A 25,850-nucleotide genomic window follows, 5' to 3' on the forward strand; every position below is an offset into this window, starting at 1 on the left:
TTAACGACTTTTTTCTCGTAATTTAACGACTTTTTTCTCGTAATTTAACAAGTTTATTCTCAACATTTTATCTCGACTTTTTTCTCGAAATTTAACAACATTTTTCTCATAATTTAACTAATTTGTTCTCGTAATTTAACGACATTTTTCTCATAATTTAACGAATTTGTTCTCGTAATTTAACGACTTTTTTCTCGTAATTTAACAAGTTTATTCTCAACATTTTATCTCGACTTTTTTCTCGAAATTTAACGAGTTTTTTCTCTAAATTTAACAACTTTAATCTCGAGATGGTTTTATTTTTTTATTATTATTTGGCCCTAATCCTCTTCCGTAGAATACTATTGCATTTTAAATGAGTAAAAAATGACAAATGGGCAAAAGCTAGGATAGTGGCAAAGTTTAAAAATGTAAATTAGGGTAAAAGTAATTATTCTTTAATGTGGCACAAAGAGATTTTTTGTTGTAAATATCCCTGACAAGATTGTTAGACTGACATTTTAGTGAATGTCTTCTGTAAATCATGGTGATATTTAATTTTTGCTCAGAAAAAACAAACTTAATCAGGACTCATTCTGATGTATTGAAAAACAACTTATTACACTTATTGTTTTAATGCTTGAAAACCCTTTATCGTCTTGTAAAATTTCCATCCATTTGGATTACACAATTATAACATGCACTAATAATCTTACAGTAATAGTCATACAGTACATAAAAGAAACAGGCAAGATTTCTGTAATAGTACTAATAAATTGAATGTGTTTTAAATACACAATAACTAGGTTTATATATTTATCAATTAATCCAATTTCATACTTAATTTCACAAACCAAACAACGAACAGATTTATGCTGATTCTAAGAAAGTTAAATGCATGCACTTTGAAAATATGATCATTTAAATAAAATCAAATAGATGCAAATAGTAAATAAACTGTTTTTTTTGAGTGCAGAAATCTTGACTGACAAATATGCATCACATTAAATTAATTCGTTTGTTCACGAAGCCAAATAAATGGAGATTTTTCTATGCCATTCAAATGCATAATTCTTAAATGTAGGCCTAATTATTTTTGAGTGTTTTATTAAAGTAAATGGACATAAATGGTTAAAACAGTAAAGCATTTACTACTAGAGATAAACTTTGGCCACTGAATATATGCTATAAAATGCCAAGAGAAAATAAGCCGAACAGAAACTGACATAAACAGAAGTGTTAAATAGAAATGAAATGATCCATGTTTAACCAGTTTTAATGGAAACGCTGTAAAATCGGTCTTGTGTACAAATGATGAGGCTCTTATTGTGGACAAAACACAACTGAATGTTCAGTTTTCACTCTTGATTGTCTGCGGCTGTAAATTGAGTTCTCACAAAGAAATATTATGCCATTTTTGTCCAATTTCAGGCATTCATAAGGCAAGTATGGAGGTGTAGATGCTCTTAAAAGGAATGGTTCACCTAAAAATGAAAACTCGTGTCTTTTGAAACCTGAATGACTTCTGTGGAAAACAAAAAGATTTATTTATAGCTGAATGTCTAAGCTTCTAAGAGTTCTCACATGCTATGGCTTCAAATGCATGAGTTGTGTGGACTTTTATGATGTTGATGGTGTTTTTGTCAGTCATTGCTCACCGTCCACTTTCATTGTATGGAAAAATAGCAGCTCATTACAAACATAAACATCTTTTGTGTTTCACAGAAGACAGAAAGTGAGACAGAATCTTCATCTTTGGGTGAACTATCACTTTAATCATCAAGATCAGCTATAAACGGACATATGTTTAACTTAATTAACAAGGTTTTTAAATTCTGTACGTGACACTATTTGACATTTCTTGTGTTTTTTTGATGTGTTGTCTCCGTTCCCCATACAGGTACACGTCCTGGAAGGTCTCAAGGAAGCGTGAATGTCCACTACTTTCGTAATGTTTTATTCTCTAACTGTCCAGGACTTTGCATTTGTTTCAGAGCCACGAATCAATGCTTCCGATCAGGAGATTTTGCAGCCTAAAACGGGGCAGGAGTTGCCCATCACCCTTCAGTGTAACCTCACGAACTCACACAGCGCCCACCAGGAAACCTTCTGGATGAAGAACGGGCTGGAGATTGCCAACACAAGGACGGAGCACAAACACACCATGTTCAAGTGAGATTTCAATGGAAAATTCACTTTCTGCTTTGGGTTTACCAGCTGAACGTCTCTACTGCATCTGTGGCATGCTTCACAGATTAATCATTTCGTCCCTCAGATTATAAAAGCGAACAGGAAACACGCTTAAATTGGATTTTCAGGATTTCCAGTAGTTTAGCAAGCAGCACTGCGGATAAATGTTTAAAATATGCAATCTACTGCACTGATTAGTGCTTCAAATACCTCTGGCTGACAGGTGGATGAATGAAAACGTGTCGTTTCACCCCAAAATCAAATGGAAAACAAACATATTAATTGAATTCATTAATATAATATCATATACACACACACCGGCCAATGATGTGACGTCATTACAGCGTCATTAAAATATCTTAAAATGCAATAAATGTATATATTTTTTATTCTGGCATGATTTTATAACATCATATATCAACTTAGTGCAAAATATTATTCAAATAATGTGCATAAGTCATTGCTTTATGCGAAAGAATGACCGGAAAAATGAATTTCATTGATGTCATTCGGAGTAACCGATATAAAGGGACCATTTTGTCATGTGGTCAATATCATGTGACAGGATGTGACATCATTCAGGACCACATGGTCATGAAGCAAAGTAACTAACTCTCTTTTAACTATTTGAATATGCATGTTTTCACTCTCATATGCATGTCCTGAAACATCAGGTCATTCGGTGCAACCGCTATAAAACATGGGAAATGGTGTAATATTTAATTTTTTTACTAAATATGAAATGTTTGATTGTCCTTTTGTTAGATATCAGCCTGTTAGCATTGATTGCAAATATCGTCATTCAGTAAAACTGAAATTTTGGTTAAACTGAATGACTTTTTTGGTGACAAATCATGATGATAAAAAGCAGTTAATTGATTATAAAAACCACATAATCTCATTGTTAACGCTTAATAAACTTAATTATATCTTTAAAAACCTTATTCGTCAATGACCCACATATATAAAATACAATTCATTTTTGCAAATGTGAAATATAATTTAAATGAAAATATAACAAAAATATAATTTATAATTTTGTTCATGTTTGGGGTGAAATGTGGCACATTTTCATGAGAATTATCAAATTAATTTCAGCATTATTAATGAAATGGAAAATAATGTCATGATGCAGAAATAAGTGTTCTATTATCAAAATATCATTTATTTTGATATAAAAAGAATATCATTTGTCAATTTCTCTTTTGACTTTGGGGTGAAATATAACCTGTCAGATTCACTCAGGCATTGTTGCAGTTTCAGAATTGCATCTCTGTAATATCAAGTATTTTAGAGTAACATCACGAGATACTCTGAGGACAATCAGGATGTTCAAGCACAAAATCTCTTTAGTAACACGTCTCATCAGAGCTCAAGCCCCCCACCAGACCTTTCAGAAAGCCAGAGTGATGTGGCGAAAGGCGATCTGCTGTCAGACTGCATGTCACGGGCTCAGCAGAGACACTTCCACCCTGAACAGACAGCACTGCGCCGGCAGCTCTTGCACTGCGTAATGAAGTCCCCCGTCCATGTTCCCAATGCGCCGCGCTGCCAAAACACATCTCCACCTGAAAATTGCTTTCTGAAAACCTTGTCATAATAGGGTTCTCTGTCTGGTGATTAATAATGTAATATATATTACCATGATTAATATCGGCTCTTAAAGGAATAGCGCGCCCAAAAATTATGTTATTTTTCTGTTTATAGTGACAAAGTGTGTTCACTTCAGAATTACAATTTCCTGATCATTTACTCACCCACGTCATGCATGTTCATGTCTTTCTTTCTTCAGTGGAAAAGAAATGAAGGTTTTTGAGGAAAACATTCCAGGATTTTTCTCCATATAGTGGACTTCACTGGGGTTCAACGGGTTGAAGGTCCAAATGTCAGTTTCAGTGCAGCTTCAAAGAGCTCTACATGATCCCAGACGAGGAATAAGAGTCTTATCTAGAGAAACCATCAGTTATTTTCTAAAAAAGTAAACATTTATATACTTTTTAACCATAAATGCTCGTCTTGCACTGCTCTGTGATGCGCCACGCATGACGTAATCATGTTGGAAAGGTCACATGTGACAAAAACTCCTAATTTTCTCCTCCAACTTCAAAATCGTCCAACATCATTGTTTTACCATTTTTTGTACGTTTACTTGCTCGGTACTTCCACCTATGTCACATGTGACCTTTCCAACATGATTACGTCATGCGTGGAGCATCACAGAGCAGTGCAAGACGAGCATTTGTGGTTAAAAAGTATATAATTTTAATTTTTTTTTAGAAAATGGCTGATGGTTTCTCTAGATAAGACTCTTATTCCTCGTCTGGGATCATGTAGAGCTCTTTGAAGCTGCACTGAAACTGACATTTGGACCTTCAACTGTTTGGAGTCCAGTGAAGTCCACTATATGGAGAAAAATCCTGGAATGTTTTCATCAAAAACCTTTTTAATTCTGAATCCTTTTACAGCATCCAAGTGACATGAGGGGGAGAAAATAAAGGTTTATTTTTGGTGAAGTGTTCCTTTAAGAGTTGCAAGATGATTTTTGTGTCTTGTTTTGTAGGTTGAGTAAACCGAGGGCAGATGATTCTGGTGAATACATGTGCGTTTACACCTTTAAATCGGCTCCAAATGCCAATGCTTCCATTGAGGTCAAAGGTAAGAAATCCTGTCAGAAACTCATTAACATGCCGTTAACACCATCGAAACGCTGTTGCCATCCAGTAGAGACCTAACCCGTGTTATAATTAGGTATTGTTTGGAGTTGTAATTAGCCTCTCTTCACCTTAAAATAAACTCACTCGAGAGCAACAGTGAATCCAGACAGTCACGTCCTGAATTCTCACTGACGGTGGAGACGATTCCATCTCGTTAGAGTTTCGTCCGCGCGGCGGGTGGCGTAGTGACACCCGGATAGCTGCTGTCACTCATAATCAGGACAGCCATCCGGCTGGACTTCATAACGAGCCAAGCGTGCTGCGACTGTATATTTCAGACTGTACATGAAAATGCTCAAAAGAGGAAAGAAAAAATGACTGACAGAAATGTTTTTGTAATGTGTTTCTCATTAGATGCTCATATTACAGTAAAAAACTTTATTTTTAATGTTTTAATTTTAAAATTTTAATATTTTTATTTAAATAATAATGAATGTTTATATGCACATTACTAAAGAGATTTTATTTATCATATATATGAGTTTTATTCAAAACATTTTAATTTAATTTTAATTTAAATATGCACAAATTAGTACCTGACAATACCAACGATATACAATAAAATATACCATTGTTTTTTTTTTTGCATGTTACAAAAAATCTTCTTATTTTTTATATTAAAAAATTGAAATACTATGATTTAAATAATTTGGTATTTTAATTTACATAAACACAAAATAGTATCTGAGATATAATTATACGTTTGTTTATTTGCACATTACTAAAGAGAATTTATTTATTTAATCTATCAATATGATTTTTATTCATAATATTTTAATTTTTATTTAAATAAGTATAACTTAGTACATGAAAAATGAACCCTTGTTTTTTTTTGCATATTACAAAAGAGATTTATTTTAAAATAAATAATATATAATAAATAAAATAAAATTAATATAAATTGACATTTTAATTTTGATTTAATTAAGCATAAATTAGTGCCTGACAAATTCCTTTTTTTGTGTGTATTACTTTTTTATTTTATTTATATTTTATTCAATTTAGTTTTATTTATTTATTTACAGTAAAAAAACTGTAATGCTATGATTTTTATTCATAAAATTTTACTTTAATTTTAATTTAAATAAGCATAAATTAGTACCTAACAAATAAATATATTACAAAACAAATTTATTACAAAAAAGAGATATATTTATTTATTTAAAGTGACAGTAAAAACTTGTATTTTACTGTGATTTTATTTTTTAAATTTTAATTTAATTTAATACTTTTTTGCGTATTACAACATTTTTTAATTTATATTTTATTCAATTTAATTTAATTTATGTATTTATTTATTTAGTTAAATACTATGATTTTTACTCTTAAAATTTTACTTTTTTTTAAATAAGCATAAATCATTACATATTAAAAATGAAACCTTATTTATATTTTGTGGTGAAATATGATCGATTGACAGGTTTTGTTTTTTTGCATATTACAAAAGAGATTTATTTTAAAATAAATAATATATAATAAATAAAATAAAATTAATATAAATTGACATTTTAATTTTGATTTAATTAAGCATAAATTAGTGCCTGACAAATTCCTTTTTTTGTGTGTATTACTTTTTATTTTATTTATATTTTATTCAATTTAGTTTTATTTATTTATTTACAGTAAAAAACTGTAATACTATGATTTTTATTCATGAAATTTATTTTTCTTTTTAATTTAAATAAGCATAAATTAGTACCTAACAAATAAAATATATTACAAAACAAATAAAAAAGAGATCTATTTATTTAAAATTACAGTAAAAACTGTTGTATTTTACTGTAATTTTATTTTTTACATTTTAATTTTTAATTTAATACTTTTTTTGCATATTACAAAAAAATAATTTATATTTTATTCGATTTAATTTATGTATTTATTTATTTAGTTAAATACTATGATTTTTACTCTTAAAATTTTACTTTTTTAAATAAGCATAAATCATTACATATTAAAAATGAGACCTTATTTATTTACATTTTGTGTTGAAATATGATCGATTGTCAGGTTTTATGAAATTTGGAGGTTCTGCTAATGTTATAGACGCCGCAGATAATGTTTTCATGCATATGAAGTGGATTGTGATCCACACTCAAACAGCGCCAGCATCCCTCGCAGCCACGGACCCCCGAGACCCGACACAGTCTGAGCTTGCCTGCGTGTTCCTCACAGTTAAGCCAATTTGTTGTGACATCGCCGTCAAACGCACTGAGCATGCCCGGACCGTCATGTCAAGGCTCACTTTAAGCGTTGCCTGGTTACATAACGCGATGATGTCGCTCTCCGCTTTGGCCGGGCTTTTCTGCCCGCAGCCTGTCAGATGACAGCGTGCAGCTCCCATGTGCCACGAGCTCCGTTCCGCTAGAAACACACGATGAAGAAGAGCAACCCCCCATCCTGACGTATTGTCCCTGTCCTATTTGTGTCTCTTTACATGCACAACTGGAGCCGCACGACGCTCGACGCCTTCTTGATATCACTCTCGTTTAAACTCACTAACCAGCGCTGCAGTTTTAGGATGCTAGATCGTGTTTTGGTGAATATTTTATAATGTCTAGTCATTTTGCAAAGACACAAAATGGAGAAAATTACTAAATGAAAACAAGAACAGGTCACATTTCACCACATAATCAAATAAACAGAAGTACATTATTATATTTTGTCATTAAAAATAAGCCATTATTTCTATTAAATAATAATATTTTGCCATATATACTGTATATTTTTTTTGCAAAAAGACTATTAAGATTATTTGCAATATCCATTTTTCTCAAAGATTGTTTCTGTATTACTTTAATACAATATTTTACTTTATTTTTAATGAGCAATACATCAAATCATGTTCAAATATTATGCAATTTATATATATATATATATATATATATATATATAATTATTTTAAAGTCATTTTCTATTAAATAATTATATTTTGCACTATTAAATATATTAATTACAATAATTATTATGTTGTAATTAAAAATAAGTCATTTCTATTAATTATATACTTTTTTGCAAAAAGAAAATATCTGTTTTAGTACTAAAGATTATTTACAATTTCCATTTTTCTCTCAAATTAAAGTTTTTAGTATGAATTTGGGGCAAAATTTGTTTATTGACATGAAAATTATGTTGCAATAAAAAAGGCTTCATTTGCATTAAGCAAAATATAATATCTTATTTTTACTTTTGATTTTGTCAAATGCATAGGTCACATTTTACAGTAATTTTTACTGTATTTTTAATCAGCAGTACATCAAATCATGATTTTCAAATATTATGCAATTTATGATTTTTTTTCCCATATATTATTTAACTAATAAAAATGAGATTTTCTGCATTAGGATAATGTGAATTTGCAGCAAAATGTGTTTATTGTCATGAAAATAATGTCACCACAGTATATTTTCATAATTATCATATATTTCATGGAAAATTGTATGTAAATGATATATATATAAATAATGTTAATGCATAGAAGTCGGAAAAAAACTTGCAATTTAAATATATAATTTATACTAATAAATAACATAAAAATATGACCTACACGTGTTCTTGACCAGTTTGAGATTCACCTGAATACTAAAAAAGGCCTCAAACTTAAAATATCCCGTCTCAGATAGCGGATGAATATGAGGTTGTGTCGTCCTGTGGGAGTCGTTCAGGTTGAATGTGGCCCATCATGCAGTCTGTTCACCCCCAACCGCTCGTGTCTTTGGCACCTCTCGCTCTCTCTCTCTCTCTGGCTCTCTCTCGCTCTTTCTCTCTGTCTCTTTCTGAGGCAACAGATGGAGGTTTGCATGATGGGATGGGTTGGGATTAAGGCTCTGGATTCACTCCCAGCATTTCTAATGGCAGGAGTTTACTGTCCACTATCATAATCTGCCCTGTGCATACATGCTTCAAGGTTTCAAGTCTTTTTAAACGGGAATATAATGTGATGTTTGTGCACAGTAATCAGAGATCGGCCTAATCGAATTAAATCAGGTGCAGGAAACCCAGCCGCACCTTTACTTGTGTTTATATTTAGTAAGACATTATAAAGGAAGGATGTCGGTGCGCCATCTGTCGTGAGCGTGAGTCATTTTTACTCCATACATTACCCTGCATGAATTCCTGTCTCGCTTCTACTGTATATTTTCCATCTGTCCCTGATTTCATTCGGTTTGGGTTACAGAAGCTCTTTCCTTTCAAGGCAAACGAGATGCTCCACAAATAGCAGCGTATAACCGCTATCAGTATCCGACACCGTTACCGATCTCTACCGGCATTGATCACACGCTTCCGCTGCCGATCAGCGTTTGAGGTTTTCTGCATTAAGATAATGTGAATTTGGGGCAAAATGTGTTTACTGGCATTATGTCACAATAAAAACAGAGGCTTCATTCTCTTTAAGCAAAATATAATGTTTTATTTTTTCTTTTGATTTTGTCAGATGTGTAGGTCACATTTTACCATTAATTTTAATAAACACATTATACCATCACGCATGTCAGACATTTTTTACCATCACATTTTATTTTTTTAAATTACAAAACTGAATTAACAAAAATAAGTTTCAAATATTTTCAGACCTATTATATATATTTTATAGAGAAAAAAATATATATCAAATTGTTTTAATTAAAAAGTCTTTATTTATATTACAGTATTATATTTTGCTAATTATATATACACTATTACATATATTAATTACAATAATTATTATTATTTTTTAATTAAAAATAAGTAATTATTTCTATTAAATAATAGAATAAAATATATTTTTTGCAATAATTATTTTTTTTGCAAAAAGAAAAAAGGATTATTTTATTTTAGGATTATTAAGATTATTTACAATTTCCATTTTTCTCTCAAATTAATGATTTTACTATGAATTTTGGTCAAAATGTGTTTATTGACATGAAAATTATGTTGCATAAAGAAAAAGCCTTCATTCTCTTTAGGCAAAACATAATATCTTATTTTTGATTTTGATTTTGTCAAAGGCGTAGCAAAAATTTACCATTAATTTTAATAAACACATTATACCATCATTCTTAATTTTTTAAATTACAAAATTGAATTAAGAAAAATAAGTTAAATATATTTTCAGATTATATATATTTCATGGAATATATATATATATATATATATATATATATATATATATATATATATATATAAAATGTATGTATATAATTAATTTTAAAAAATCATTTCTATTAAAGAATTATATTTCGCAAATTATATACAATATTACATTTATTAATTACAATTATTATTATTATTTTCTAATTGAAAACAAGTCATTATTTATTTTAGATAATTATATTTTTCGCACCTGTTTTAGGACTATTAAGATTTCCACTTTCCTCAAGATTATTTCCATATTTCTCTCAAATCTGATTCTTATTACAGTGTTTTTTTAATTGGCAGTACATCAAATACTATGATGATGTACAAATACTATACAATTTATATATAGGTGTGTGTGTACAGTGTATATATATATATATATATATATATATATATATATATATACTGTTATATATATAAATTAATTGTAAAAGCGTGCGAGGCAGTGGGGTGTAAGGGAGGAAGTGGCACTTGTGATTGGAAGGAGGCTGATTTATTGTGTCTCAAAGATGCTCTGTGAGTGAGGATAATGCCGAGCTAAGCTCTCCATCGCCTCTCTGCTCGTGATACACACACACACACACACACACACACACACACACACACACACACTCTATCCTGAGAAGGCATGTGCGCACCATAATTAGAGCTGATGATGTCAGCCAAGTTCCAATCCACGCCTTCTCCATCCTACACGTTCACGCTCAGAGATTCGTTTCATCCTGCTTAATTGCACGGAGGGAATTACGGCAATTTCGGAGATTAGCAGCGGCTGCAGAAGGTGCTGCGTGTTAAAACGAGCGAGGCGGCGGGTGGGGTTACGATCATATCCAGTATTTCTTAATTCCGGGGAATATTGGAGCGCGGGTGTTTGTGACATTGAGCTCTGTATTATCCAGTGAAGGGGAATGATGGTGACTCAGCACATCAGAGAAGGGAAGCCTGAATTACTGCGCCCGCGGGGGGTTGCTTTTAATTAAGTCTACGCCATCTCATTTATGTCAGTCATTTGCGGTGTTAGAATACATAATTATGCAAGCTTGGTTAAATGTTTTCTTTCTTTTTTTTCCATCCAATATTGTCTTGTTTTCCAGTACAAATATCTAAACATTTTCAACTTAATGCAAAATGCGACAATATATTAAGTTCTGTTCTTGAAATCAGAAAAATCAACTTAAAGGTGCAGTATGTAGGATTTCTGTCCGCTAGAGGCCTATTCAAAACAAAGGCGTAGCTTGATGACGCCAAGTTTGAGCGTGGAATCTTGGGACATGTGGTCTCCATCTCAACGGACAGTGCAAAAGAATAGGGATAGGACTCGGGAAGAAATCATGTTCATGGATGCGATTATTAACGTTACTGTAGTGTGAAGCAGAGCAGGAGCGAGTGTTGTGGAGCTGAACGAGGAGCTGGAGAGATTGATCAACACACGCCTCACGAGCAGCGGGACTTTTATTATGACACAGTCGCCGGCGCCACTGCCGCTTTTCCGGTCATGAGTATGAGGTAACGCAGCTCTGTTTATCATATTAGATACATTTGAGTGTGTTGAAAATGATGTTATAACGTTACTCTGTGCGTTCGCTCAGTGGCTGCTGTGAGACACTGTTACACACTGCAGTAAGATAGATCGATTTTACAATATCATATAAATGGCATGCAATTAATTTTAAAACGTATTGTATGATGGAGAAAATTCTGTATTACTGTTACTAAAAATAAAGCTGTATCTGATTATGCTATGTTAGCTACTTCACAAAATAGTGTTTTTCTCTGAGGCGTGGTAAAGCATGGTACTCGCAAAACATCAAGAAAATTAGATTTAAACAATAAGACTAAACGTGTTGAGCTATATAACAATAATTAGTTTTCCGTCTATAAATATATCAAAACAGTTGTTCCCTTGTCTATTAAAACATGTAAATATTAAAGCGTCTTTGGTGTTTCCATGGTTTCCACAAAATAAAACGGGAAACCGAGGGTAACGCGGGTATGACGCCATTGACAGGCGACTCCTCACACGTCCCGGAGCCTTGGGTAAAATTGCAATTTTCTCACGATTTGGGATATTGTACGTACTCAAGTGAACAAACACTGGCCTAGTGGTTTTTGGATATTTTACTGCAAAATTTTTACATATTGCACCTTTAATTCAAAGGGAAAACAAGATTATTTTTTCTTGTAAACTCACTTAATGTTAATACATTTCTCAGAAAACGAGACTATATTTTTAATGTCATTGTACAGTTTTCCTGGAAAAAGACCAATGATATTGATGACTCATCTTGCTCTCATCAGCATATGCAAATTTTTGTCCAATCAGATGCTGTCTTGAATGAGAATGTCCCGCCCCCTGATGCAACCTGCTTCTAACTAACCATTGCAATATTGTTCATAATTCATTGATGTGATGATAGTACTTTGCTATTTAAACGAACATTTGATATGTCTTGTCCTGACTTCCTGTTTTAAAAGGTAATATTAAAGTAAATGATGATCTCAAGGTGACTTTAATGTAAAATTATGTAATGTTGACTTTAAAGCTGATTCAGTCCTCAGATTACTCCATACAAATTATTCCGGTAATATGTTCATGGCAGCGTTTTATGGCAAAATTGTATGAAAGTCGTGGAAAAAAATTCCATCGGCCCTGATTGTGTGAAGGCAAAAATTCATTTCCAATTCCGTTCTGATCAGGGATCTGACTACTGTATGTAAAATGATGAAAAATCACATCACATGACCCAAATAATAAACAGCATGTCGAGACCAAAAAAAGAGTTTAGAACAAGGTGTAAAGTAAAGGGACAAGCTCAAATCTGAGTGATGTAAACACATCATAATGGTCTTTCCTCTCTCTATCCAGCTGCTCCTGAAATCTTGGGACACAAACGAAGTGAGAACAAGAAAGAAGGAGAAAATGCGACACTGCACTGCAAGTCTGTTGGATTCCCGCATCCTGTGTGGACGTGGAGAAAGAAAGTGGGCCGAGGGTCTTACATCGTACGTATCCAAAACACACATCGTTTTATAGTCTGGGTATATATACACAGGACACAACAGTCTCTCTGAATCTCTTCATGCAGGACATTGACAACAGCACTGGTCGATTCTTCATCACCAACAAAGATAATTTCACACAACTGAGTATCATCAGCCTGGACATCAGCACAGACCCGGGCGAGTACGTTTGCAACGCCTCAAACATCATCGGATCCAGAGAGTCCATGACCATCCTGCGGGTCCGGAGCCATCTCGCCCCGCTCTGGCCTTTTCTGGGCGTCCTGGCCGAGATCATCATCCTCGTGGTCATTATCGTGGTTTACGAGAAGCGCAAGAGGCCGGACGAGGTTCCTGATGGTAAGAGGCACTCGGCTTTGGGTATTTTTGCTGGAAGTGTTTTGTTGTTTATCAATATAATATCGTTCTGAAGTGCTTAATGTGGCTTTTGTTTGATCAGAAAATGAAGTCAATTATTCTAGTAATGTTGTACTACTATAATTGCTGATTTTTCTTGATTTTAGTGACATATAACAGTTATTTTGCATGCCATATTCCTAATGAAGCTACACATCCAAAATATGTTGCTTAAATGCAGTAAAAATTGTATTTTCACAAGTTTTTCCACAAGGATTTTTCCATTGCCATTTGGATTATTGTAGAAAATAGGGTCTGTGACCAACAATGTTGATGATTCCTACATGTTTTGTTCCTTTAAGATAATCTTCACCAAGTTTTTTTTGAAGCCTAAATACAATCTCCGGAAGTAAAAAGCTAAAGTTAGGTCACGTCATCACCACTAAGCTTACATAACTCTTTCAATCTTAATTTAAAATCTACAAGAGGTTAAGTTTGAGTTAGAATAGTTTGTAAGAGTGCAAGTATAAACACAACTAATGTCCTCGACAAGCTCTGTGGTCACATTTAGACACTTGATAGTTGACGCCTTTTTCGAGACACGTAAAAGCTCAAAAAATCACAACTGTAGGGATTTACTGATGTATTTTTAAGTTGTAGAATAAAACGTGAAAATATCTTGAGCTTGTGTTTAACACAGGCCGATTTCAGGACGACGGAACCAGAAGTGCAAAAATGCACTTCAAATTAAATTTCCGAGTTTTAGGACTTGCATCTGCAGCACTCTTAAATTTCCAATGTCCAAAGTACTTCTCAAAAGTACTTAAAGAATCGATAATGGAAATCAGAACCAGAACCATAAGTGTTAAATTCCTGATGTTGCACATGTGCCAATCACAAATGAAAGTAAAACATATTAAAACACTCAGTTGTGAAACAGACTGTTTATAACCCTCTTATCTTCATGCACAGGCTCAATTAAGTATCTCTGATTGGATATTGCATTCATGTGCTCAACAGAGCCATCTGCGATTGGTTAAAGTGCTGCTTAAAATAGAAAATGTGGATGCATCTGAAGTAGACATAAATAGTAAACACTCACAATGACTTAATTGCAGTGGCAGTAACTGCTATCTTGTATATTTGTTCAACTCTGCCATGTACCACACAAACATATAAAACTTTAGTGAACCTTTGGAATAATCCAGGCAGGCTGTTTCGAACACTGAAGCTGCCATCAATAATATATTCTGAAGCAGGCTGTTAGTGGGTCATTTGTGGCCCGGGCTCTTAGCGTAGTTGCACAAGTGAATATTCATGAGAGCTGAGTCAGAGAAGACCCACTGGGAAATACTGACCTCTATGCTTGACCACGTTTTAATCTGAGACCCGATCCTCCACTAGAAAGACAAATCAGTACACTGGCGCTGCCTCACATTTGTACGCTCTTAAAGTTAATGAATAATTGATTCAGTCAACAGCTGCACATGATTCTCTTGTCTCAATAAGAGAAACAGAAATGTTAATATTGCACAGTTACCACGAGATATTTGGATACAAGAATATTTCAAGGCTGCGGTTCTTTTTTAATTTCATTCTGTCTGGGGCTGTGCATTATTGGGAAAAAGTGACATGGTATTATTTTGATTTTCTGCCATGCACACAGGAAGATTCACCAGATGACTTGACCAGATCTATTTAGAAAGAATGAATCATTCTTGAAAGATTGGGGTGATTTGGTAGGGGATTTCATCTTCATAGAAAATTAAAACACAAAAAAAACAATTAAGTCTTTAAGTGCAAAATCATTTTAGAGCAGAATGATTTGGGAAAAACTTCATATTTGGTGTTCATATTTGGGTTTACTATACGCAAACTATAAAGTGAACAGGTTTAAAAAAAATCTCTTTTCACATAAGTGGTTGTGTTTAGCTTTGGGGAAAAGGTTAAAGGATCATATATGCGATATATGATCATAAATCAATATATGCTTAATGTATTTGTAAACTTTTTAAGGAACACTTAATACTAATGCAGGTCATTTCCAACAAAGAATGATTTAAAGCATTTAATTAATGGCATTTTCCGATTTTCCGTGACCTAATCTAAAGTGAGAACTATTTACAGTGAAGTTGTAAACAAAGCATAAAAAACATTATCTAACTCTTTACATATGAGCTAATTAATAATAATTTTAAATATAGCTGCAAGCAGCCATTAAGGGGCCAAGCACAGAAGCAAGGAAGAAGTAAAATATAGCATTTTATTTCATATACTTTATTGTAGTTAGTGGCAATTTAATATTTTGTTCAGTTGTAGCGCCACCAACAGGCACAATCCCACCACTTTTTTTATGTGTCCTCAGAGTGTGGCCATAAATAAGTGTGCCAAATTTGGTAAAAATATCTCATTTCATTTAGGAGTTATAGATAAATGTACGAGTACATAAAAAATGACCCATGCACGACTTTGATTGCGTTTTTTTGCCACTTACTATTAAAAATTTGCCATTTGGGCAGTAACATATAGCCAACGATCTATTTTTCAGAATTTCCTGCGGTGGTTTTGTCTCAATCTGACTAACAATTTCGAAGATATTCGCGAAATTTGTTTTAACGCTTAATCGCAACGTTGCACAAACAATAAGGCGAAACCTAGCATATTAGATATCGTTGGACTTGGCAGGGATTCAGGGATCTCTGAGGAGATGACTCGCATGAAAATAAGTCAACCACATCAAAAGTTATGAGCATATGATTATTTGATTTCACCACATGGTGGCGCTGTCTAGAAAGTTCTCAGGCTCCTTCAGGGCATCGTGCTGATTACCCATGCCAAGTTTTGAAATGATACGCTAATTTCTTCAAAAAATACAAAATGCAAAATGGCCAGTATGGTAAAATTGGATATCGTTTATCTCGGCATGCTTCCCTGAACCAGTAGGTGGTGCATGTAGCCTCATGCTTGTGATGACATGTACCAAGTTTGGTCAGGATACGTTAAAGCGTTGCGGAGACATAACCTTACTTCCATTTTTGGCATGCTCTTCTTTAAATTTGTTTGCACGTTATTCGAGAATGGTTGGATTTATCAAAACGTTTTTATCACTTTTTGCCAGCATAGTCTGATTTGATGATCATGAAAATTGGAGCAACCGTCTAGGAGGAGTTCAAAAACGTAGGTTTTTGGTGGGAAAAGTTTCATGTCATAGGGTGCAATCGAATCGAATTTTTCTCTAACCTTTATGGTTCAAAAGTTATTAGTGTAAACATGAGTGCAAATTTGAACAAGTGGTGGCGCTAGAGAGTTTGATCTAGAGACACCAAATTTGCTGTAGTTAATAATGGGACTGTTCTCTATCAATGTGCCAAATTTCATAAATTTCCCGCAAGTTGTTCTATGTGCTTCCATAGACTCCCAGAGCGGAAGAAGAAGAATAATAGGAAGGCCATATATTTGTATATAGCCTATTAAAATGTTAACAATGTAGAGACTACAATATATGGTAACACTTTATTTTACAGTGCCGTAGTTACACGTTATGTACTTACTATAGTAATAACAATAAATTATGCATAATTACAAGTAACTAACCCTAAACCAAACCCTAACACTGTCACTCTATAGTAAGTACATGTAGTTAATTAATATTACTCAGTACTTATTTGAGTAATTAAAACGTAACTACGGCACTGTAAAATAAAGTGTAACCCGATATATAAATCATGAATTAAGTATAAACTAAAAGTTTGCAAATGATTTGTAAGTACTTTATTACTGTATACTTATTATAAAGTGTGTTATTTCACTGTAATACTAATATTTTCAGTGCGTCTTAATTTCTTAATTTTCAAACCATATACCATTAAGCTTTTATTTTGCATGTTGCCGGCCAATAAATACATGCATTTCTGATTTCAGAGTGAAGGCACCGTATGTGCATTTACACGCGTGAATGATCATACAGCATAATGAATGAAGCTGAAGCACTGTAATCAGGAACTACACGTGTGTAAATAACACGCTTCACACTGAAATCAGTAGCACATATATATTCTCTTTAAATTAAATTACTCGCACTAAGACATTTTTCGATATTGATTTTATTTCGATATACATCGCGCAGCCCTAATTCTGTCATGCTTTGGCCACAGGGGAAGAGCAGGAGAGGACGGGGAATCATGCCGGTAACCGGAGAGTCAGTCAGTCTAAACAGGCTTCGTTCCGAACATGTTTTGGCTGCGAGTGTGACAGTCTCTAAAGGGATGCAGTCAGGCATAGCTTCATGCTAATTTGACCTTTGCAGAACCACAGAAGGGTATCTCAGAGCCAGGGGTGGTCAGCCGCTACCCTTTAAAATGTGCTGCGAGATGCACCACGTTCTAGTGACTGACAACACATGACTTCTCAGTAAAACTATTGTGCTCAGCTTAACTCGAGCTAGGACTCAAGATACGTCTGTTTTATTTTGTGTCAGTGCAGTTTTTATCAGATCCAACATCCACCCTCTAAATGTTTGTTTACATGTCTGTCTAGCAGTAAATTGCACAGGGATTTCCGATGTACAAACTCTGCTACAATAGCAATAGAAAAGAAAGAACGTCCTTTCTGTATAAACATTCCTGGTCTTAATGGAGCGATTCATCCGTGCATGTTTTCATGATCTTCCACCAAAATATGCGTTAACCAACAGTCAAATAGCTATTTAGTCACTGTTTAGGCAGGTAATGTATGAAAGTGAATAACGATAGATTTTGAAGTCTATTCTGTTGGGATACTGCAACGGTTTCTGTGGGGAAATGTTCTTTTCTGGTTGAACTGGGCTGTGAATGTTGTTTCATGTTGGCATGTAGTTGTGAGCTGATGAACACTGTTTGTCAGTTGAGCTCTGAATGCTAAAGCAGTGCTGGTGCTGTTCGTAGGCCAACAAACAGGACTGAAACAAAGGATTTTTGCGTGCTCATATTAAAACATGCTCCCAAGGCAATAATTTAATATCAAACTGAATGAAAGTGTTTAATTTGTGAGTCACTGCCTGAAAGTCACAACAGAATCTATTTTTTCTTCTTACTATAATGGTTTCAAGTAAATAATGGTTGAAACTTTGTTTTTTCCTTCTCCATGTGGCATCATATTCTTTATTGTTGGTAAGTTTGAGAACTTGCATGTCTTCAGAAATTTCTGCTTCTCCTTGTTTTCTCCTCATTCGGGCTGTGATGTCAATGCGTGCTTATTTAATTACCAATTGAATTAAAAAATCAGTTTGTATCATCAACAGTATTCGATGTGACTGGATTCTTTACTGTTAATTTTATGGTTCGTAATGGGCTTTCATTGCAATATTCAAGATATTTATTTTTATTCATTTCAGTTTGTTTTAGCCTTCGGAATATAGCAATATAGTTTTAAACTTGAAGGATGAATCTCATCAAAACGTTCATATTTAGCCTTCAATTAAGGTTTTTGTTGTTGCATTATGACATTATTTTCACTCCCTTATTGTATTACAGTAAAAACAATACTTATTTCAAAAACCCCCTGTGGTGAAAATCAAGTGTTTAATAATGTGTTTATATGTCTATGTGGTGTTTTTAATATGCTTTAAAACAAACCATATGCAGTCAACACCATTGCTGAGTATTTTCTCCCTAAAACTACAGTGTAGCACAAACCCCGCCCCTGTTTCCTACCATCACAAACATGTGACCAATCCCATCACGTGTGGGCGGGGCTTTTCTCCACTGACTTTTTATGATGTTCAAAGCGTTTGTAAGGATGCTGATTTTTAGACGGCAGCTGTCTGACTCTGAGATGGTTTGTGTAACATTAGCAACACATTATTAGCTGTTTGATGACATAGTCAAGCCAAAGGCTAATCATATCAACTGTCGTTATGTGTCCGACATTGTACAGAGCGATTCATAAAACGCATTATCATTCTGATACGATAACTTGTAGACTTTAATTTGCTCTTCTACTTCGGAATCAGTTTCTGGTTCAAACATATATGGCTGAATTAAACCGATATTTCCATTTGCCATTGTGTAGCGTTTACTAGTCGAGCGAGTGGTTCAGATAGTCCAAGCTGGTGTGTTTGAGTGGAGGCGGAGACTAATTTGCATATGCAAATTCCACGTATACTAAATGAAATGGATGTTAGAGGGTTATTTCACCCAAAAATGAAAATAATGTCATTTATTATTCTCCCTCATGTTGTTCAACACCAGTAAGACCTTCATTCATCTTCAGAACACAAATTAAGATATTTTTGATGAAATCCGATGGCTCAGTGAGGCCTGAGCAATGACATTTCCTCTCTCAAGATCCATTAATGTACTAAAAACATATTTAAATCAGTTCATGTGAGTACAGTGGTTCAATATTAATATTATAAAGAGATGAGAATATTTTTGGTGCACCAAAAAAACAAAATAACGACTTATATAGTGATGGCTGATTTCAAAACACTGCTTCAGGAAGCTTTATGAATCTTTTGTGTCGAATCATGATTCGGATTGTGTGTCAAACTGCTGAAATCATGTGACTTTGGTGCTCCGAACCGCTGATTCGACACAAAAGATTCATAACGCTCCGAAGCTTCCTGAAGCAGTGTTTTGAAATCGGCCATCACTAAATAAGTCGTTATTTTGTTTTTGTGGCACACCAAAATATTCTCGTCACTTTATAATATTAATATTGAACCACTGTACTCACATGAACTGATTTAAATATGTTTTTAGTGGATCTTGAGAGAGGAAATGTCATTGCTGGCTATGCAGGCCTCACTGAGCCATCGGATTTCATCAAAAATATCTTAATTTGTGTTCCGAAGATTAACGAAGGTCTTACGGGTGTGGAACGACATGAGGGTGAGTAATTAATGACATTATTTTCATTTTTGGGTGAACTAACCCTTTAAGCATAGTGAGTTACATTAAAGCTATTTTAAGGCATGAAGAAATTATTTGCACATTTTGATTAACAAAGATGAGTTTTAAGAGATAAAATTGTTGACTGCAGGGGGACGAAAAGACACCACAACAAATACCACCATGATATAATTTAAATAATGCAAATTATTGTATGTATATACGATATATGTTATTTAAATAACAAAACAAGTACAAAAAATGACTGGTGAGTATCCAATTTTTATGAAAATAATGTCACAATGCAAATACTTTTTTTTGTGCAAAATGCAATGCTTTTTTATTTTCATTTTGGTGTCAGAAACGACCTGTAAATGTTACTTGACAGGTTTCATGAGATTCACCCTGGCATCTTTTACTATAAGTCATCACATGACCCAGTTACTTCAGGTCATATAATCAAAGCTGTCACTTATGGCACACCTTCCTCATGAATAAATAGATCATAGTAACGTGGATCGAAATACAGAGAGTTCATTGCTTAGTTTTTAACCATAAATTCTGGCATGTGTCTGGCTGTTTGTTTTGCACTGGATGACTTGCTGAATGGCCTCTACAGACCCTATTACAACAAGACCGCATGTAAGGAGAGAAAGTTTGCGTGCATGAACAGCGTGTTCTGTTTTGTGGTTTGGGGAGGATTTGTCCCCAGGAGAGGGAGTGATGGGAGGGTGCGCTAGATTAAGGTAGATTATATCTGCCCACAGTCTTATCAACAGAATCCGAGATGAGGACATAATGCTATGACGCACATCACAGCTGAAATCCTCGTGCCAGGATTTCATATTTTCAACAGCGATGTCCTCTACACCTTTAGAGCATCTGACATGAGCGAAAGTGAATTACTGCATGAACGTTTGTTCACAGTGATGCCGATTTGATCCCCGGAGGTCAACTAATAATTAAATGTTAAACGTTATTAGCCGGCTGCACAACGGTGGCCATGGTTTGGGATATATTACTGCTAAGAAAAATAAGATCATGCCACTAAAAATGTGCATACTAGAAGGGAAGCATACATTATAAAATGATATTTCAGTCTTTCTACTTCAAAATTACACATTAAGTTCAATGTTACTTGCCGTTTCTGTGTAATTATAGGTGAAATTTACTAGCAATTTTTTTAGTGCATGTATATAAGCAGCTGTATATAAGACTTTATATCATGAGCAAGATCAATGTTTATCAATTATTGAAATTGCAATGCATTTGCAATGTGCAATTAAAGGCGTTGTAAGCAATACAAAATGATTGACAGACGGAGAATGTTTCTTATTGGCTAAAAAAAAGTGGGCTGCTCCCCTGACTCGATAGTAACATGAGTGCACCGTCTTTGTTTATCTAACGTCTTTGATCTAGTGCAGTCAGAGACAGATGTGACACCTATTTCAGTGAAATCTCTCAGGTAGTAGTGACATTTTATGTGTGCTATTCCAAAAAAACATTGCTTACAGCACCTTTAACCCCTCCATCTTGCCTACACTGATCACATGTGCATCAGTGTTGTAGTAGAAGTTAAAGTTGCATCACATTCGTTTGGTCTGTTATATGTAGTGAGGGAAAAACGGGTAGATTATTTTTTGCGCTGTGTTGATCTGAAGGTGGATGAGGTTTTTAGCTCAAATGTGTATCAGAGAGTCACACTGTCCTGTCATAACCTGCTTGTTGTCCAGCACTGTGAATGCTGCTGTATGTGGGCGCATGCATACACTAACCAGAACTACCCATCTGTCTATGGAGAGACACATCTCTCTTCTTCAGTGACCTCTAACTGAAACAACCTTCCTGCATCAGTAATAACCTGCTCTCTAAACATCTCCAGACTTGAGTTGTGTGCTGTTGTTTTATTCATTTGCAGAGTAGAATTATGCAGGGTTATACCACACCAATTGATTTCCTTGTCTTTTCCAGTTGTTTATGATTAATGGATAAGGATTTCTGGTAACACTTTACAACAAGGTTCCATTTTTTTAACATTAGTGAATTGCATTAGCTAACATGAATTGACAATGAAAAGGCATTTATTAATCATAGCTGACATTAATTTTAACACTTTCTAATACATTATTAAAATTAAAGTTGTATTTGTTCATATTATTTAATGGACCTGAGTAGGGATGCTAACGATCAATCGATGATAAATAAATCATTGAATGCTTGTAATGCATTCTCATGATTTGTCATAAAACATCGTTTATTGTTATAAAAAAACCATGATGGAAATACATGTTGTGATGTTATTTCCATCAAGAGGTGGTGGACGAAGTACACAAATCAAGTACTTGAGTAAAAGTACAGATACGTATCATAAAATATGACTCAAGTGAAAGTATTTAGTGCTCCTTTTCAATTTTTTGGAGTGAAAGTACAAAAGTACTTGATTTTTTAATGTACTTAAGTAAAAAAGTACTGATTGATGAGTGTTTATTTTGTAATTTTATAAATGCCACATATAATTAAATTTGTAAATTTTATATTATATATAATCCTATTGCTCAAAAAATGATGAATGATTATGAATTGTCAAATAGCACTAGTCAGTAGGCCTATGGATGAAAATTAGTGGACGCAGATACATAATATGTAATGCGTGTTGACAAACAATATAAAAACAGACGAAACATAGGACTAAATACATAACATTTTTTAAAATTAAACGTGCACGTGTTATTTTAATTTGTGTTAGAGTTGCACGATTCTGGATTCAAATAGAGATCATAATTAAACAAACAAAATAGTAACTAAACAAAATACACGGTAAAAAAAAATCCCAGTAAAATTTACGGTAAAAAAAACGGCAGCTGTGGTTGCCAGAACTTTACCGTAAAAAATACAGTAGCAACGTAAAAAAAAATCTGTTCAATTTACGGTAAAATAACGTATTTCATTAACTGATATAATTTACCAATCTAATAAAGTACTAATATCTGTTTTGTATGTGAAGTGTCACGCAGGGAATTGTGGGAATGTCAATTTATGGTTTTTCACTGTAAATTTTACAATGAATTGTTATTTTCACTTCCAAAAACTGTGAATTTAACAGTATTTTACCGTAAAATTACATTAAATGTACCGTTAGATCTATTACAGTTATTCACCGTATATAGTACGGAAACTTTCTGTAAACCAATTGACAGTTTTTCACCGCAGCATTTTTACAGTCTTTTACTGTCATTTTTTACAGTGTACAAAAGTACTTGATTTTTAATGTACTTAAGTAAAAAAGTACTGATTGATGAATGTTTATTTTGTAATTTTATAAAGGCCACATATAATTAAATTTGTATATTTTATATAATCCTATTGCTCAAAAAATTATGAATGATTATGAATTGTCAAATAGCCAGCACTAGTGAGTAGGCCTATGGATGAAGATTAGTGGACGCAGATACATAATATGTAATGTGTGTTGACAAACAATATAAAAACAGACGAAACATAGGACTAAATACATTAAACGTGCACGTGTTATTTTAATTTGTGTTAAAGTTGCACGATTCTGGATAAAATGAGAATCAAGATTTTTTTCTTTCAAATAGAGATCATAATTAAACAAACAAAATAATAACTAAACAAAATATAATTATTTACTAGAGGACAAAATATTAATTGCTGCAGTCTATTTAAAATATTTAATTTAATTATTTAAAAATGGTTTTGAATGAATGATTCAATGACTCACTCATAACTACTTCACTTGTTTCATTACTGGATGAATCAATGTATTTGAACAAATCTTTTCAATAAATCATTCAATGTCAAATACAGTTTAACAGTCACTTGTCGCCTCCTAGTGGCGTAACAATGTAATTGATACAAAAGTTATTTGAAGCGGCAAGTTAGGCTAGTTTTAACATGTGATTTGATCAGTTTGAATCGAGATTGTGATCTGTAGACACATTGATGTGGACGTGTCCGCATTAAAGGTGCCCTAGATTCAAAATTTGAATTTATCTCGGCATAGTTGAATAACAAGAGTTCAGTACATGGAAAAGACATACATTGAGTTTCAAACTCCATTGCTTTCTCTTTCTTATGTAAATCTCATTTGTTTAAAAGACTTCCGGAAAACACGCAGATCTCAACATAACACCGACTGTTACGTAACAGTCGGGGTGTACGCCCCAATATTTGCATATGCCAGCCCATGTTCCCAACATTATGAAAGGCATTAGACAAGGGCAGCCACTAACGTCTGGATCTGCACAGGTGAATCAACAGACTAGGTAAGCAAGAACAACAGCGAAAATGGCAGATGGAGCAATAATAACTGACATGATCCATGATAGCATGATATTTTTAGTGATATTTGTAAATTGTCTTTCTAAATGTTTCGTTAGCATGTTGCTAATGTACTGTTAAATGAGGTTAAAGTTACTATCGTTTCTTACTGTATTCACGGAGACAAGAGCCGTTGTTATTTTCATTTTTAAACACTTGCAGTCTGTATAATTCATAAACACAACTTCATTCTTTATAAATCTCTCCAACAGTGTAGCATTAGCCGTTAGCCACAGAGCACAGCCTCAAACTCATAGAGAATCAAATATAAACATCAAAATAAATACTTTACGCACATAATTCGAAGCATGCATGACGAACATCTTGTAAAGATCCATTTGAGGGTTATATTAGCTGTGTGAACTTTGTAAATGTGCTATAATATAATCGAGAGCTCGTGTGGCAGGGAGCACGCGAATTAAAGGGGCGGCGCGCTGAAAAAATCAGTGCATAGTTAATGATGCCCCAAAATAGGCAGTTAAAAAAATTAATTAAAAAAAATCTATGGGGTATTTTGAGCTGAAACTTCACAGACACATTCAGGGGACACCTTAGACTTATATTACATCTTGTGAAAAAGCATTCTTGGGCACCTTTAAAGCATTTCAGTGGGCTTAAACAGATCGCCCTCTACAGCAGATTTAGTTCACAAACAACTGACAGTTGTGACCTAAATATGACTTTCAGTTACAATAATTAACCCTAAAATTCAACATTACATTAGTAGTCTAACTTACTTTTCGCCATCAGTCGTGCACACACTCAAGGATCCAGTTCGTGGCTAATTTTCTGTCAGACTTGTAAATTCATTCACTGGAGAGTCGCTCTGAACGAATCATTGAATCAGTGATTTGTTGACTCAAGATTCGTGAATGAATTGTTGATATGATTTGTGAAGCGGTTTAACAGGATGATTGAAAATAATCCTCCAGCACATCCCAAAGACTTTCAATGAATTTAAGGTCTGGACTCAGAGGTGCCAATTCATGTGTGAAAATGATTCTTCATGTTCCCTCCCAACCATTCTTTCACAATTTTAACCCTGATGAATATTGGCATTGTCATCCGGGAATATGGCCATGATGTGTTTTCCTACATGGTTGTTTAAGAAATGAAAAGCTACACACTCCATCTGTTAGGGTTAGAAGAACCGTTGCCAAACATAAAACATGCTAGAAACATAATAATCACTGTAATAATGATCCATTCATAGATTCTTAATTATTTGCCTATTAAAATCTAAAAAGCGACGTTTTTTATGACCGGGCAGTGTATGTAAATAGAC

The 25,850-nt window shown here is 33.8% G+C and overlaps 2 protein-coding genes across 4 annotated transcripts in view; one reads left to right on the forward strand and one right to left on the reverse strand.

Annotated features, from left to right (window-relative positions):
- LOC125253732 (meiotic recombination protein REC114) overlaps window positions 1-25,850 on the reverse strand; it is a 72,711-nt gene that overhangs the window by 34,659 nt on the left and 12,202 nt on the right. The gene's annotated exons all lie outside the window — the stretch shown is intronic.
- nptnb (neuroplastin b) overlaps window positions 1-25,850 on the forward strand; it is a 58,642-nt gene that overhangs the window by 29,031 nt on the left and 3,761 nt on the right. For all 3 annotated transcript variants that reach the window (XM_048167768.1, XM_048167767.1, XM_048167769.1), the window contains 4 exons: window positions 1,974-2,151; window positions 4,730-4,824; window positions 12,865-13,001; window positions 13,085-13,358. In XM_048167768.1, the coding sequence (XP_048023725.1) occupies window positions 1,974-2,151; window positions 4,730-4,824; window positions 12,865-13,001; window positions 13,085-13,358 (684 nt within the window). The remainder of the gene's footprint in view (window positions 1-1,973; window positions 2,152-4,729; window positions 4,825-12,864; window positions 13,002-13,084; window positions 13,359-25,850) is intronic.

Source organism: Megalobrama amblycephala, linkage group LG19 (assembly GCF_018812025.1).
Source record: "Megalobrama amblycephala isolate DHTTF-2021 linkage group LG19, ASM1881202v1, whole genome shotgun sequence".
Lineage (NCBI taxonomy): Eukaryota > Metazoa > Chordata > Actinopteri > Cypriniformes > Xenocyprididae > Megalobrama > Megalobrama amblycephala.